General features: G+C 46.3%; 1 protein-coding gene across 1 annotated transcript in view; it reads left to right on the top strand.

Moving 5' to 3' along the window:
* The window catches only part of XYLB (xylulokinase), a 246,332-nt gene that overhangs the window by 54,151 nt on the left and 174,178 nt on the right, over window positions 1-18,003 (top strand). Inside the window, exon 15 of the mRNA XM_088446410.1 lies at window positions 11,119-11,215. Within this exon, the coding sequence (XP_088302536.1) occupies window positions 11,119-11,215 (97 nt within the window). The remainder of the gene's footprint in view (window positions 1-11,118; window positions 11,216-18,003) is intronic.

The raw sequence follows: 18,003 nt of genomic DNA, 5'->3' as shown, positions 1-18,003 counted from the left end.
AACCATTTATCAGATCATCAAGAACTTCAAGGAGAGAGGTTCAATAGTTGTGAAGAAGGCTTCAGGGCGCCCAAGAAGATCGGCTGCGGGATCGGGGCAAAAAACACTTGTCTGGAGAATGAAAGGTGAGCGCTACCATCAGTCCTGTGTCATGCCAACAGTAAAGGATCCTGAGACCACTCATGTGTGGGGTTGCTTCCCTGCCAAGGGAGTGGACTCACTCACAATTTTGCCTAAGAACACAGCCATGAATAAAGAATGGTACCAAAACATCCACCAAGAGCAACTTCTCCCAACCATCCAAGAACAGTTTGGTGATGAACAATGCCTTTTCCAGCATGATGGAGCACCTTGCCATAAGGCAAAAGTGATAACTAAGTGGCTCGGGCAACAAAAAATTTAAATTTTGGGTCCATGGCCATGAAACTCCCCAGACCTTAATCCCACTGAGAACTTGTGGTCAATCCTCAAGAGGCGGATGGACAACCAAAAATCCACAAATTCTGACAAACTCCAAGCATTGATTAAGCAAGAATGGGCGGCCATGACTCAGTATGCGGCCCAGAAGTTGATTGACAGCATACCAGGGCGAATTACAGAGGTCTTGAAAAAGAAGGGTCAAAACTGCAAATACTGACTCTTTGCATAAACTTAATAAACTTCATGTAATTGTCAATAAAAGCCACTTATGAAATGCTTGTAATTTGACTTCAGTATACCATTGTTACATCTGACAAAAAGGTCTAAAAACACTGACTTTGTGAAAACCAATACTTGTGTCATTCTCAAAACTTTTGGCCGTGGCTGTATGCCTACATACTGTACATGTGAGCCAGTATGTCCAACCCTCCATTGGCCATAGGATCATTGCCTTGTGACTAGAGATGTGCGGGTTCGGGTTTACTCGGTTCTTTTTGACAAAATTATCGCAAGTTCGGATTAGATCGGATTTATTTTATTGGCTATCCAAAACACGTGATAGCTGGTAGCCAATGAGATGCCGTTTTTGAGATCCAAACATATCCGAGTAAAACCAAACCCACACATCTCTACTTGTGACCCAAGTGGCACTGCAAACTACGTCTGTGTGAGGTTCTGAATTTGTTGTGCACCCGGGGTGGTGATAGGAGCAGACACAAAAGCAGAGTTAAATGAAAAAGTGGAGTTTTTAATAAGTGACTTAGAAGACATGGGAATGGCAAATGAAAAAGTCCAGGTATAGCACTAAAGTGCACTTGATAACTGTAGTGGGAGTTAATGAGATAATGTCCAGATAGTGACAGGCAGGAACAGTCCAGTATACCAGTATGGTGAGCTGAAAACAGAATGCAGGTATGATGAGCTGTAACTGAATGCAGGTTTGGTGAACTGTGACTGATGCAGGCAGAGGTAGTGAAGTCCAGCTGGGAGTGAAATAAAGCAAGGTGCATGGAAACAGCAGGTTCAGGTACTCAGGCAGGTAAGAAGGTATATGGAGGGTGCAGGGTAAGTCCAGCAGGTTGGAGCAGGCAAGGTTCAGGCTAGAAGCGTATACAAGCAGGCAGGTAAGGCACAGGTACTCTCTCTCAGCCGCAGCTGTGAAACACGTTGCACTGCCATGCTGTGACTGGCTGGAATGAGCACATGACCTACCAGGATTGGACAGCCGGAATCACATGGCCACAGGCAAGATGGTGGTGCCCATGCCAACGGAACGGAAACACCGCCAGACCTCACCAGGCCTAGTGACAATGTGCCCGCACAGAACCACGCGCAGCCAATGCCCCTTGCCAAACTGCAGCACCGCTGCCAGAGACCCCATACCATAACGACCTCACAGGTAATACCCGGTGACTACCCTGCCGAGAAACCCTGGCCTTGACAGTACCCCCCCTTATGGGTGGCCTCAGGACACTCACCAGGCTTCTTCCGGATGGGCAGCATAGAACCTCTTGATGAGTCCAGGAGCATGGATATCTCGGGCATCGGGCCAACAACGTTTTTCTGGGCCGTAGCCCCTCCAGTCCAGTAGGTGCTGCAAATGTCCTCTGCGGAGATGGGAATCCAAGACCTGGGAGACCTCAAACTCTATGCCCCTTTCAGTCTGGACATGGGGAGAAGCAGGCAGGACTTTGTGGAATTTGTTTAGCACCAGAGGTTTCAACAGGGAGACATGAAAAGAATTGGGAATTTTCAGATAAGGGGGTAGTTGAAGGCGATAAGCTACGGGGTTAATGACTTCTGTGATGGAGAAGGGCCCGATGAAGCGTGGAGCAAATTTCATGGATGGCACTCGAAGTCGTAGGTTCCAGGTGGACAACCAGACATGGTCTCCAACTTGCATATGTGGTATTTTCCTGCGCTTTTCATCAGCTTGAAATTTGTAACGGGAGGATGCCTTCTCCAGCTCAATACGAAGTTGAGACCAGATTGAAGCAAATCTCCATACAGTGTCTTCTACAGCTGGGACATCAAAGACGGGCAGGCTTTGAAATTCAGGGACCTGAGGATGAAGGCCGTGGACCACTTGGAATGGTGTTTGGTTCGTGGAAGAGTGGTAGGAGGCGTTATGAGCAAATTCAGCCCAAGGCAGCAATGCAGACCAATTGTCCTGGGAAGATGTCATAAAAATCCTTAGGAAGGTTTCAAGGTCTTGATTAACCCTCTCAGTGGAACCGTTGCTTTGTGGGTGATAAGCCGTAGAAAAATTTAGCTTTACTTACAATACAGAACATAAGGCTCTCCAAAATTTTGCTGTGAACTGAACACCACGGTCAGAGACTATCTCAGCTGGAAGACCATGGAGACGGAAAATATGTTGAACGAACAAGTGAGCGAGGGCAGGGGCAGAAGGCAATTTCTTTAGTGGTATGTAATGGACCATTTTAGAGAATCAGTCTACTACTACCCAGATGGTAGTGAACCCTTGAGAATTCGGCAGATCCGTGACGAAGTCCATGGAGAGATGCATCCATGGACGTGATGGAATAGGTAGTGGCAATAACTCAGCAGCCGGTGCTTGACGTGAAGATTTATGCTGGGCACACGAAGAACATGAAGAAATAAATTCTGATACGTATTCTTTCATGGATGGTCACCAATAGCCTCTCTTTAAAAATTCCATTGTCTTCCAGGTACCTGAGTGACTTGCAAAGCGAGAGGAATGAGCCCAAGTGAGGAGCTGCTTCCTTAACTCTGGGGCCACAAAGGACTTCCCTGTAGGAGGCTGTAGCAGTAAGGTGGTGAAGACTCTTGACTCCAAAACAGGGGTATTTTGTGGATTCTCTGATTTGTCATCACAGCGGAAAGATCGGAAAGATCTGGACAGGGCATCTGCCTTTTGATTAAAGGCTCCAGACCGGAAGGTCAGGGTGAACTGGAACCGAGCAAAAAATATCTCCCATCGGGCCAAACGAGGACTCACGCACTGAAGTTTCTTGAGGAAGAGCAGATTTCTATGGTCCGTGAAGACAGTGAAGGGAAACTTGGCCCCTTCCAGCAGGTATCTCCATTCTTTTAAGGCTAACTTTACTGCTAAAAGTTCTTGTTCACCAATGGCATAATTTCTCTCAGCCGGAGAAAACTTCTAGGAGAAGAACCCACAGGGATGAACTCAATTATCGTCATAACGCTGGGAAAGAACTGCACCCATGGTCTCCGAAGACGCATCCACTTCCACTAGAAACGGCCTATCCAGAACTGGTTGTCGTAAGACTGGAGCTGAAATAAACGCCTGTTTTAAAAGTTGGAAGGCAGTCTCTGCCTCAGGTGGCCATAGGGCAGGGTTAGCATACTTTCGGGTCAAGGCGGTAATGGGAGCCAACAATGATGAAAATCCTTTAATGAAACGCCTATACTAGTTGGCGAACCCAAGCAATCTCTGGATGGCTTTCAACGTTTGAGGACGGGACCAATCCAAAATCGCCTGCACCTTCTTGGGGTCCATTTCTAGACTGGAGCCAGAAATGACGTAACCAAGGAATGGCACACTGGGAACCCCCAAAGACACATTTCTCCAGTTTGCAGTAAAGGTGGTTCTTTCTTAGACGGGACAATACTTCCTTCACATGTTCATGATGTTTTGTTACAGAAGACGAAAAAAATCAATATATCGTCCAGGTAAACTACAAATGAGACGTACAACAGGTCCCAGAAAATCTCATTAACAAAGCCTTGAAACACGGCAGGGGCATTGCACAACCCAAAGGGCATCACAAGGTATTCAAAGTGTCCATCTCTAGTATTAAAGGCGGTCTTCCATTCATCACCAGCACGAATGCGGATGAGATTATAAGCCCCTCTCAGATCCAGCTTTGAGAATATGATGGACCCTTTAACTCTGTCAAACAATTCTGTGATCGGGGAAGAGGATACTGATTCTTAATCGTTATATCATTGAGGCCTCGGTAATCTATACTTAGGCCTCCGTCGTTCTTTCCAATGAAAAAGAAGCCGGCTCCAGCTGGAGAGGTGGATGGTCGAATAAACCCCTTTGCTAGGTTGTCCATGATGTACTCTGACATGGCTTGAGTCTCAGGCACGTATAGAGGATAGGTGCGACCACAAGGTGGCATCTTGTCAGGTAGCAGCTCGATAGGACAGTCCCATTCTCCATGGTTAGGTAAGACGTTCGCCTGTTGCTCGGAAAAAACATCAGAGAACATCTGGTACTCCTTGGGAATATCTGTAGATGTTAACGAAGCTGTCTTTCTTACAGGTCGTATTTTGGGAAGACAGGATTTCTGGCAGTCAGTTCCCCATGAAAGAATCTGCATTGAACACCAGTCTATCCTGGGATTATGTTGGCATAACCAGGGTAGTCCTAAAATGATTTCTTGAGAAGCCTCTGGTATCACTAAGAACTTTAAAGACCCGGAGTGGAGTGCCCCAACACGAACTAATACTGGTTGAGTTTCCTTGGTGACCACTCCTTTAGCTAGAGGACGTCCATCTACAGAAGTCAGGGAAATTGCTTGCTTGAGAGATGAACAAGGAATCTGTAGTTTATCAACTAGACTGGAAGTCATGAAGTTTCCGGCTGCTCCAGAGTCTAAACGAAGTCAGGGTTAGGCTTGAGATCCAAAGCTAAGGAAATCTTGAAATCTTTAGTGTTTGGGGACTGGCAAATAACTCCTAACTTGATGTCCCCAAAGTCAGTTAGGAACGGGCATTTCCCGACTTGCGGGAGCAGGAGGCCATCATGTGACCCGAATCTCTGCAGTACAGACAGAGGATTTTTAGCATCCTTCTCTGACGTTCCTCTTTGGAGAGATGGGTTTGGTTCACCTGCATGGGCTCCTCATCTATAGAAGGATGGGGTGGACGGGTAGGCAAAGAAGATGTAAATGACCTTTGCCGGTCAGTTCTGTGCTTATCAGCCTGATGTTCTCTGAAACGTAGGTCAATTTTGTTGCAGAGTGAGATCATATCATTTAAATTGGTAGGAAGCTCATGGGTAATCAGATCATCTTTTAATCGGTCGGAAAGGCCATGCCAAAGGCTGAGGTGAGGGCCTCCTCATTCCACTTAAGCTCTGATGCCAAGATTTGAAACTGTACGGCATATTGGCTGACAGGACAGGTTCCTTGTCTCAGGGTCATGATGCTGGACAATGCTGACACTGTGCGTCCAGCTTCATCAAAAATCCTCCTGAATGAAGATACAAAGTCTGTATAGTTATCCAGCAGCGAGTTTGAATGCTCCCAGAGTGGGGAGGCCCAATCCAGAGCCGAGCCGGTCAGCAAGGACACGATGTATGCCACTTTGGTTTTAGCGGTGGGGAAGTTATCCGGCTGTAACGTAAAGCGTATATCACACTGATTTAAAAAGCCACGACAGAGCTTAGGATTGACGTCAAATTTGCTTGGCATGGGTAGATGTAGACGAGGGGATACCCTGGTCCCTGTATTACCAGGCACGGGAGGAGGTGAACTTGCTGATACCCCAGGGGTGATTAACGAGGTTTGCAGAATATCTTGGTTTTTAGACATCTCCTGTAGGAACTGGGCCATCTGATGTTGCGTAGCTTCCAGGTTTTCTAAGCGACCAGCAATACAGCGAAATAAATCCACTCCTGACTCCTGTTCCGTGGCCGGATCCATGGGGCCAGTGCAAACTGTGAGGTTCTGAATTTGTTGTGGACCGTGGTGGTGATAGGAGCAGACACAGAAGCAGAGTTAAATGAAAAAGTGGAGTTTTTAATAAGTGACTTAGAAGACATGAGAATGGCAAATGAAAAAGTCCAGGTATAGCACTAAAGTGCACTTGATACCTGTAGTGGGGGTTAATGAGATAATGTCCAGATAGTGACAGGCAGGAACAGTCCAGTATACCAGTATGGTGAGCTGAAAACAGAATGCAGGTATGATGAGCTGTAACTGAATACAGGTTTGATGAGCTGTAACTGAATGCAGGTTTGGTGAACTGTGACTGATGCAGGCAGAGGTAGTGAAGTCCAGCTGGGAGTGAAATAAAGCAAGGTGCATGGAAACAGCAGGTTCAGGTACTCAGGCAGGTAAGAAGGTGTATGGAGGGTGCAGGGTAAGTCAAGCAGGTTGGAGCAGGCAAGGTTCAGGCTAGAAGCGTATACAAGCAGGCAAGTAAGGCACAGGTACTCTCTCTCAGCCACAGCTGAGAAACACGTTGCACTGGCAAGGAAGGAAGACTATGGACCTTCCTAAATACTCAGTGCCACACTGTGACTGGCTGGAATGAGCACATGACCTACCAGGATTGGACAGCCAGAATGGAATCACATGGCCGCAGGCAAGATGGCAGCGCCCATGCCAACTGAACAGAAACACCGCCAGACCTCATCAGGCCTAGCGACAATGTGCCCGCACAGAACCATGTGCAGCCAATGCCCCTCGCCAAACACCAGCACCGCTGCCAGAGACCCCCCGCCATAACGACCTCACAGGTAATACCCGGTGACTCTCCTGCCGAGAAACCCTGGCCGTGACAGTCTGTAGCTTCAGCCTACTCGCTACACAATGACTGAAGTATAGTAGTTACTGTTAAAGGGGAAGGGGTGTCCTTCTTCTGAACCCTAACTTCTTGTAGAAGGTGCAATGAGAGCTGGGTGGTGGGGAGTACCTGGGGAGATCAGGGAAGCGGCTTTTGTGCCAGTAGAGGTGAGGAGTGAGAGTGGCTACAGTATTAGAGCCAGGACAGGTTGAACACAGCAGATATTAGAGGCAGTACAGGCAGGGGCGGCTCCAGTAGGAGCCGCGTCATGTGCAGACAGGGACTCTGTCACCCTATAACTCTGCGCCCGACGAAACTGTGCAGGTTTGAAAAGAGGTATGGCCCAATTAAAATAAGCCATGCTCCCTAAATTACGCAATTTGGGTGTGCCCGTCTGGCATGCCTCCCATTCTATCAAAGCAGAAGGCCAGATCAAAAGTAGTAGATACAGTGTATATATTATATATAGTATATATATATATATATATATATATAGCTACTTGAAAAAAGTCAGCTCCCACAAGATCAAATTCTGGTTCTGTAAATTATGAATGTGTGAATTTAAAGTAGATTAAAGTAGGATTGTTTTTGACACTGTTCCTGAAACCTTTCCACAATCTGCTAAACCTGTAAAACACAGATAATTATTATGGAGATATTTCTGAGTTGTGAGCAAATCAAACAAGCAAGTAACTTTGCACCTTAGCAAGCCATGTTACAATCAGGGCCGCCTAGAGGAATATTGGGCCCCAGTACAGCAACTTCCTGGACCCCTCTGAGTGTGTGTGGCCACAGCATGTTGGGGGTGTGGCTGCACATCTTTGGGGGCATGTCTAGCATGTGAGAAGCGCCCACTCACCATAGCTTGACATAAACCCAAGTTTGCTTAACCAAAGATTTGTTTATTTAGCATAAACTCAATGGTTTGGGCATAATAAATACATTTCTCAGGCGATTGGGGGTGGTTGCCTTCATTTGTGACCCGCCATTATGAGCTATTAGGATGTACAGATGTGTTCACATACATCTATCGTCCGTGCGCTACAAGTCGCGCTACACATAACGCGGGAGTTCTGTGTGACTCGAACCGAACCGAAATGCTACATTACAGTGTTACAGCCCCTGACACTGTGACGTAGTGTTTGGTATGCAGATATAACCACAGTCGCTCACAGAATATAGACATGCCACATATCATTTTAATCAGCAGAAGCTGCTTATGCTAACTATACACATCACTGTGCGAATACGATGGTAAAAAGTCACACGAAAATATGCTCGGCATTACCGAGTCATGCCACGGCATAGCGCGACTAGAGGGGTTGTTTTGCGCTCAATGAGGCTAGATGTATGAGGACACATCTGTAATTTGGGCTAGGTCTTCGTAAATGTCATGGTTACCCATGAAAGTTAGGTAATATTGCATAATCTGTCTTCACAATGCCAATGAGGACAGAGGTTAATAGTTCAGTGAAGCAGAGGATTCTCCTTGCGCTGTGATGCAAGCAGCAGTACAATGATTCTCTAAGATCTCCATGCCTGAGATGTGTAATATTCTGCCAGTGGCATTATTATTTGCATTTTTTCAAAAGTTTAATCCTAAAATACTGTTTGTTTGTATTAGATAGTGAACTTTACTGACTTGTTTTACATAGACTTGAACTGCTATGCCTAAGTAATTGCTGGTGATAACAGCTATCCAACATACCTCAAGAAACAAAGTACCTCCACTGTTATGTTAGCCATACCTCCCAACATTGGCCTCGTGGCGCACCCACAGTTTTTGTCATGCTGGGTGCATGCCCAGTGCTTTCCAAGCTGCTAGACTGCTCCCAGTCCTTTTCCATAGTGTATGGATGCCGTGCACAGATGCGGCATAACAGCAGATGAGAGGGAGACCTCCCAACCTTGGGACGGCAGGACAGTTCTCAAAAAGCAGGACTGTCTCACCAAAATTGGGACAGTTGGGAGGTATGTGTTATCCACACTGTAATGATGTCACCTCACCAGGCTGTTTTATTTACACCACATGCAGCCACTTCACCTAATGTGCAGAGGCTGATATTGAATGAATTGAAGAATATATAAGTGGGCACACAGTATATTGTCAGTGGCACACGCAGGGAGGGGAGGAATTCTGAATACCCAGAAACCCTCCCTAATGGGCCAATGTTTTTTCAGAGACAGAGGTGTCTCAATCTCAGTACAGACAGAGACTGCGATTGCAGCTATTACTACCGAGAGCTGAATTTTGAAGGGCACATTTTTTATTCAAAGGGTGGTAGCCTGGGTGAGACCCCATGTCAGCAGTGGGGGGTGATGCCGTTTTAGTAGAGTGGGTAGGGGGATTACATGCCAGCAGGAAGGGATACATGTCAGCAGAGGGTTACAGGAGACTGGGGGTTACCATGTCAGCAGAGAGGTATGGGGTACTGGGGAGACCTGATGTTAGTGGAGAAAGGTGGAAGCCTGGGGAGACCCCATGTCAACAGAGCAGAGTGGGATACATGTCAGCAGATGGGTTGAGAGATGAGCAGGGGGATACATGTTAGCAGGGGTGGGCTGTTTATTGATGAGATTTCTCAGTATGAGGTCAACTGGTTAGGTGCCATGTTAGCAGGATGGGGAAACTAGAGACCTTATGTCAGCAGGCTGGGGGATGAGGATGCAGGACTTTCGAGAATACATGACAGTAGCTGAAAGACCCCATGTCAGCAGTGTACAAGCCTTACTGTATCTATATGCCCAGGCTACAGGGCCCATGGAGTCTGCAATTCAGGATACAGACCTGGCAGCCTACAGAGGGTCCTGGCAGCACACACACTGATCTGCAGCGACTCCTCTGCTGTGCTGTAGTTGCAGCTCTTCTCTGAGTCCACTGCTCCTCTTGCGCTGAGTCCAGAGATTGCACACAACAGACCCCACCTCTCTGAGGAGCACGCAGATAGAAGCACAAGATGATGATATCATCTCACAAGCCCATCAGCTCCACAAAAGATAGCAACTGAGCATGGTCATCAGCACGCCTCCCCTCCCCACCATCCTGAGACCCCCCTTACCCCCACTCCTGGGTTCTTCATGAAAATCATAATTTAAATTATCCACAGAGAAATAAACATATATAAAATACAACTAAAAATTGCAGTGGGTCCTGCTGTGGCCCAGGTCCCTCTGTTATGCCTGGGTAATTAGTACCTGCCCCCCTTCTCTATATTCTTGGGTGCAATGCAGGGGGTGCAGGTAAATCAATTGTTTTTGCATGCAGGGTAACAGCTGGGCACTTTTCTGTGTAGCCCACAAATCAGTGACGTGCGTTGAGGTCAATAGCTGGAGAGGTACACATAGAGATGGGTCTGAGTGCTGGGAGCCTGTCTCACCCCCTACTCACTGTAACTCTCCCCTCACTACACTAAGCTTCAGTGTCCATTGATTCTCCTACCTGCATCACTGTGTCTTCTCTTGCTGCTGATCTCCGATCTCTAAACACTGCAGTGCACTTCCTGGTTACATGACACAACCAAGGTGTCATCAGTGCTCAAGTCACGCACACAATACTCGGAGGCATGCCTCTATTAGCTCTCTTTTTGTGCAGCTTTCTGCCCGTGGTGTGGCCCCTCCCCCAGCTCCGCAAGCTGTGTCTGACTATACAGAAGTGAGGCTGAGCTTTTGGTGCCTCATCTCTTATCTCCCTGCAGTCCCAGGGAGCTCCACAAAGCTGGTGAGTGTTAACTATAAAAATGATTACAATAAACAAGAAGATGTTTATAAGTTATAAATATCTTCTTTTATTATTCTAATAATTTTTATATCAAATCTCACAGTACATGACCTCAACTTTCTCACAGTTTCTTAATTGACCCCACCTGTGTAAGAAAGTTGTTGATGATCACTGGCAGATCTTTAATACGGCCTATATCTTGAATTGTACGTATTATACTGTAAGATGTGCCTCTAGAAATAAATACATAAGGCTAGAGTGTTGAAGATGGAGCTTTATGCCTACATTCAGGATGCACAATTATGACTTGCACTGAATTAGGCTTATGTATACATCGCTGTCCGATACTAGTTTTTACAAAACATGCACATTGATTACATTCAACCTGACCATTCTATCACAAAACAAGAAACCATGACAGTGATACCGATCACATGTTCTTATGTTTGCTATAGGTGTCAGAATTCCCAAAAGATGTGGAAATCCGAGCTCTAATTGAGGGGCAGTTTATGGCTAAGAGGATTTACGCGGAACGCCTTGGGTATAGAATAAGTAAGTAGCTGTGCAAATTTCTAATATTTGCAAGTTATAGTTCTACCAACTTTTGCTGGTTTTTAATATGTTTGCAAATCTTGATGTATTGTATACAAAATGCATGCCTGCATCACTACAAATCTGTGTTAAATGTGAAGTTAAACTGTACCCTGTTAGCAGTTTGTGTGTTTGATTCCTCTAGCAACAGTATACAGATACAAAGGTTTATATAAACTTTTAGTGTTGTTTTACCCACGCTATTACAGCTTGCTGCATCCGCTTTGTATAGACTTCATTACAGTTTGATAGTACTTTCCAACTTCTTTCTTAATCTTTGTCCAGTGCTCAATGCATTCATTTGTATTAAAGAAAAAACTTAATTATGCTAACTATTGATCACTTTGTTAGGGTAGGTTAGTCAAGTGGTTTAATCAGTGGTAAAGGTATGCTATGGTTGACTATATTATTACAGTATGTCATAAATAACTATGCAATAAGTTGTATTATTTATCTCTAAGGCGTGTCACTTTGGTGCTTTTGAAGGATTTTATTACGTTGTCAGAAGATACTCTTCACAAATCAAGACGTATTGCAGGGAGATAAAAAGAAGAAATTTGCCCCTGTAAATGAACCCTCATCATCCCTTTGTTTCATTTAAATATGCTGCCATCTTGGCCTACAAAACTGTGCATTTGCGCATCACATTTTTTATATATATATACATATATATATTAGGGGTGAGCGGGTTCGGATTTCTGAAATCCGAACCCCCCCGAGCCCCCCCGATCCGAGTCCGATCCGAATCAGGCTCGACTTTTCCCGCCTGACTCGGATCTGAAATCGAGGCAAAACGTCATCATCCCGCCTTCCGAGTCTCGCGGGTTTTGGATCCTATATAAGGTACCCACGTCGGCGCCATTTTCTCACTCGGCTGTGGACAGTGAAGAGGGAGGGTGGGAGTTAGGGCTGTGTAGTGTAGTGTAGTGTAGTGCTGCTGTTGTCCACTACTTCAAAGTCCATAGGGGCTGGCTGTGTTGTGCTGTGCTGCTGTTGTTAATAGGGGCTGTGTCCACTACTTCAAAGTCCATAGGGGCTGGCTGGACTGTGTTGTGCAGTCAGTTCTCCATAGGGGCTGTGTCCACTCCAAAGTCCTGTGCAGTGTCCCAGTCCTAAAGGAGTGCTGCAGTGTTGTCCAGGGGGTGCTCTGTCCATCAGGGGTGCTCCCCCCAAGTGCTAAAAAAATAATATATTTTCTGTGTTTGTGAATTGTGTGCGCAGTAGCCGCACGTGCATCAACAAAGTAGTGCCAAGCGTGCGCCTGTGTCATAAGTAAAGGGCCGGCTGGCTTGACCGTTAAGGGTGCTGTAACCCCCGAAAGTACACTCCAGTCCAAACCAAAAAAAAAATTATTTTCTGTGTTTGTGAATTGTGTGCGCAGTAGCCGCACGTGCATCAACAAAGTAGTGCCAAGCGTGGCCTGTGTCATAAGTAAAGGGCCGGCTGGCTTGACCGTTAAGGGTGCTGTAACCCCCGAAAGTACACTCCAGTCCAAACCAAAAAAAAAATTATTTTCTGTGTTTGTGAATTGTGTGCGCAGTAGCCGCACGTGCATCAACAAAGTAGTGCCAAGCGTGCGCCTGTGTCATAAGTAAAGGGCCGGCTGGCTTGACCGTTAAGGGTGCTGTAACCCCCGAAAGTACACTCCAGTCCAAACCAAAAAAAAAATTATTTTCTGTGTTTGTGAATTGTGTGCGCAGTAGCCGCACGTGCATCAACAAAGTAGTGCCAAGCGTGCGCCTGTGTCATAAGTAAAGGGCCGGCTGGCTTGACCGTTAAGGGTGCTGTAACCCCCGAAAGTACACTCCAGTCCAAACCAAAAAAAAAATAATTTTCTGTGTTTGTGAATTGTGTGCGCAGTAGCCGCACGTGCATCAACAAAGTAATGCCAAGCGTGCGCCTGTGTCATAAGTAAAGGGCCGGCTGGCTTGACCGTTAAGGGTGCTGTAACCCCCGAAAGTACACTCCAGTCCAAACCAAAAAAAAAATTATTTTCTGTGTTTGTGAATTGTGTGCGCAGTAGCCGCACGTGCATCAACAAAGTAGTGCCAAGCGTGCGCCTGTGTCATAAGTAAAGGGCCGGCTGGCTTGACCGTTAAAGGGTGCTGTAACCCCCGAAAGTACACTCCAGTCCAAACCTAAAAAAAAAATATTTTCTGTGTTTGTGAATTGTGTGCACAGTAGCCGCACGTGCATCAACAAAGTAGTGCCAAGCGTGCGCCTGTGTCATAAGTAAAGGGCCGGCTGGCTTGACCGTTAAGGGTGCTGTAACCCCCGAAAGTACACTCCAGTCCAAACCCAAAAAAAAATTATTTTCTGTGTTTGTGAATTGTGTGCGCAGTAGCCGCACGTGCATCAACAAAGTAGTGCCAAGCGTGCGCCTGTGTCATAAGTAAAGGGCCGGCTGGCTTGACCGTTAAGGGTGCTGTAACCCCCGAAAGTACACTCCAGTCCAAACCCAAAAAAAAATTATTTTCTGTGTTTGTGAATTGTGTGCGCAGTAGCCGCACGTGCATCAACAAAGTAGTGCCAAGCGTGCGCCTGTGTCATAAGTAAAGGGCCGGCTGGCTTGACCGTTAAGGGTGCTGTAACCCCCGAAAGTACACTCCAGTCCAAACCAAAAAAAAAATTATTTTCTGTGTTTGTGAATTGTGTGCGCAGTAGCCGCACGTGCATCAACAAAGTAGTGCCAAGCGTGCGCCTGTGTCATAAGTAAAGGGCCGGCTGGCTTGACCGTTAAGGGTGCTGTAACCCCCGAAAGTACACTCCAGTCCAAACCAAAAAAAAAATTATTTTCTGTGTTTGTGAATTGTGTGCACTGTGGCTGCACGTGCATCAACAAAGGAGCAGCGCCAAGCGTGCGCCTGTGTCCCATAAGTAAAGAGCCGGCTGGCTCATTTCTTAAAGGGTGGTGTAACCCACAAAGTGCACTACTCTCCAGCAAAAATAAAATAATATTTTCTGTGTTTGTGTGCGCTTTAGCCGCACGTATATATATCAATATAACATAAATGGAGGACCAAACTTTCTCCGATAAAAATAAAATAGGGAAAGATCAAGAACCTCTTCCTCCTAGTGCTGTTGCTGCTGCTGGGAGTTGTTCATCATCCCAGAGAGGAAGTAGGAACATCACTACTTTTACTAAACAATTGACCCTCCAACAGTCCCTAGCGATGAGGATGAAGTACGACAGCATTCATCCTGAAGCAAAACGTATAACTGAGGCCTTGACTGCTATGTTGGTGTTAGACGTGCGTCCGGTATCCGACATTAGTGCAGTGGGATTTAGACAATTGATGGAGTTAGTGTGTCCTCGGTTCCAAATCCCGTCTAGATTCCACCTGCATCCTCAAAGCAGCAGCGACAAGCGTGCGTCTGTCTGTTAAAGGGTGGTGACACCCTCAAAGTGTGCTACACAAACAATTAAAATATTGTTCTTTTTTCTGTCTTTGTGAATTGTGTGGGCTGTAGCCGCACCTGCATCCTTAAAGCAGCAGCGACAAGCGTGCGTCTGTCTGTTAAAGGGTGGTGACACCCTCAAAGTGTGCTACACAAACAATTAAAATATTGTTCTTTTTTCTGTCTTTGTGAATTGTGTGGGCTGTAGCCGCACCTGCATCCTTAAAGCAGCAGCGACAAGCGTGCGTCTGTCTGTTAAAGGGTGGTGACACCCTCAAAGTGTGCTACACAAACAATTAAAATATTGTTCTTTTATTTTTGGTCTTTGTGAAATGTGTGGGCTGTAGCCGCACCTGCATCCTTAAAGCAGCAGCGACAAGCGTGCGTCTGTCTGTTAAAGGGTGGTGACACCCTCAAAGTGTTCTACACAAACAATTAAAATATTGTTCTTTTTTTTTCGGTCTTTGTGAAATGTGTGGGCTGTAGCCGCACCTGCATCCTTAAAGCAGCAGCGACAAGCGTGCGTCTGTCTGTTAAAGGGTGGTGTAACTCTCAAAGTGTTCCAAAAAATAAAAAACTATTTTTTTAATGTGTTTGTGACTTGTGTGCGATGTAGCCACACTTGCATCCTCAAAGCAGCAGCGACAAGCGTGCGTCTGTCTGTTAAAGGGTGGTGACACCCTCAAAGTGTGCTACACAAACAATTAAAATATTGTTCTTTTTTTTTTGGTCTTTGTGAAATGTGTGGGCTGTAGCCGCACCTGCATCCTTAAAGCAGCAGCGACAAGCGTGCGTCTGTCTGTTAAAGGGTGGTGACACCCTCAAAGTGTTCTACACAAACAATTAAAATATTGTTCTTTTTTTTTCGGTCTTTGTGAAATGTGTGGGCTGTAGCCGCACCTGCATCCTTAAAGCAGCAGCGACAAGCGTGCGTCTGTCTGTTAAAGGGTGGTGTAACTCTCAAAGTGTTCCAAAAAATAAAAAACTATTTTTTTAATGTGTTTGTGACTTGTGTGCGATGTAGCCACACTTGCATCCTCAAAGCAGCAGCGACAAGCGTGCGTCTGTCTGTTAAAGGGTGGTGACACCCTCAAAGTGTGCTACAGAAACAATTAAAATATTGTTCTTTTTTTTTCTGTCTATGTGAATTGTGTGGGCTGTAGCCGCACCTGCATCCTTAAAGCAGCAGTGACAAGCGTGCGTCTGTCTGTTAAAGGGTGATGACACCTCAAAGTGTTCTACACAAACAATTAAAATATTGTTCTTTTTTTTTTCGGTCTTTGTGAAATGTGTGGGCTGTAGCCGCACCTGCATCCTTAAAGCAGCAGCGACAAGCGTGCGTCTGTCTGTTAAAGGGTGGTGACACCTCAAAGTGTTCTACACAAACAATTAAAATATTCTTCTTCTTTTTTCTGTCTTTGTGAATTGTGTGGGCTGTAGCCGCACTTGCATCCTCAAAGCAGCAGCGACAAGCGTGCGTCTGTCTGTTAAAGGGTGGTGTAACCCTCAAAGTGTGCTCCACAAACAATAAAAATATTCTTTTTTTTTTCCTGTCTTTGTGAATTGTGTGGGCTGTAGCCGCACTTGAATCCTCAAAGCAGCAGCGACAAGCGTGCGTCTGTCTGTTAAAGGATTACATCGGTGACAGCATCCAAGTAGGCATGTCAGACAGTCCGTACCTGTACTGGCAGGAAAAAGAAGCAATTTGGAGGTCCCTGTACAAACTGGCTCTATTTTACCTGAGTTGCCCCCCCTCCAGTGTGTACTCCGAAAGAGTGTTTAGTGCAGCCGGGAACCTTGTCAGCGAAAGGCGTAGGAGGTTGCTTCCACAAAATGTGGAGAAGATGATGTTCATAAAATGAATGATCAACTCTTCCAGGGAGACCAGCCTCCAGAACGTACAGAGGGACCTGTGGTTCCAGCAGGGACGAATTAATACTCTGTGAGGATGAGGATGTACACACTGAAGAGGGTGAGGAATCGGTGGATGAGGAGGATGAGGATGACATCTTGCCTCCGTAGAGCCAGTTTGTGCAGGGACACATTAATTGCCAGCTTGTTTTGTGGGGGCCCAAACGAACCAATCATTTCAGCCACAGTTGTGTGGCAGACCCTGGCGCTGAAATGATTGATTTGTTAAAGTGTGCATGTCCTGTTTATACAACATAAGGGTGGGTGGGAGGGCCCAAGGACAATTCCATCTTGCACTTCTTTTTTTTCTTTGCATTATGTACAGTTTGGGGCCTAGTTTTTCTAACTGCCATCCTGTCTGCCACTGCAGTGTCACTCCTAGATGGGTCACGTGTTTGTGCCGCCCACTCGTGTCGCTTAGCATAGTCATCCAGCTACCTCGGTGCAACCTTTTGGACATGAAAACACTATTGTGAGGTGTGAGGTGTGAGGTGTTCAGAATAGACTGGAAATGAGTGGAAATTAAGGTTATTGAGGTTAATAATAGCATAGGAGCAGAGAAACCAACAAATTCTGTGATTTTAGCTGTTTTTATGCTTTTTTAAAAAAAAAATACAGATCCAAAACACAAAACCCAGAACCCAAAACACGGAAGGGTGGTTTTGGCAAAACCAATCCAGATCCAAAACCAAAACACAAAACACGAAAAGTGGCCGGTGCACACCCCTAATATATATATATATATATATATATATATATATATATATATATATATATAAAATCAGGGGCGTAACTATACCTACAGGGGCCCCATAGCAAAAAATTTTATGGGCCCCCCTCTCAGCCCGCGGCCCCCAATCTCGTCCCGCTCTTGCCCCCTCCCCGGTCTGAGGCCCCCCCGCCAGTGGCGTAACTTCATCCCAGGTGCCCGGAGGCAAGATAAATGTTGGTGCCCCCCCCAAACTAAAATGTACCACCCCCCAGCACCTATGCCAGCCCCAGCTGCCGCCGCCCCCCTTATGCAATTCCTTTTATTTAATGTAGTGCTCCCCAGTAATGGTCCCCCTATGCAGTACATCCAGTAGTGAGCCCCCGGTAGTTTCCCCCAGTAGTGAGGCCCCTTGTAGTTGCCCCCAGTAGTGAGCCCCCTGTAGTTGCCCCCAGTAGTGAGGCCCCTGTAGTTACCCCCAGTAGTGAGCAACCTTGTAGTTGCTCCCAGTAGTGAGCAACCTTGTAGTTGCCCCCAGTAGTGAGGCCCCTGTAGTTACCCCCAGTAGTGAGGCCCCTGTAGTTACCCCCAGTAGTGAGCACCCTGTAGTTGCCCCCAGTAGTGAGGCCCCTGTAGTTGCCCCCCAGTAGTGAGGCCCCTGTAGTTACCCCCAGTAGTGAGCACCCTGTAGCTGCCCCCAGTAGTGAGGACACTGTAGTTGTCCCCAGTA

This window comes from Taudactylus pleione, unplaced genomic scaffold, assembly GCF_031769625.1.
Source record: "Taudactylus pleione unplaced genomic scaffold, aTauple2 ptg000398l, whole genome shotgun sequence".
In the NCBI taxonomy this organism is placed as follows: Eukaryota; Metazoa; Chordata; class Amphibia; order Anura; family Myobatrachidae; genus Taudactylus; species Taudactylus pleione.
Note: the sequence above shows the minus strand (reverse complement) of the source record. Positions and strands in the feature narration are given on the sequence as shown.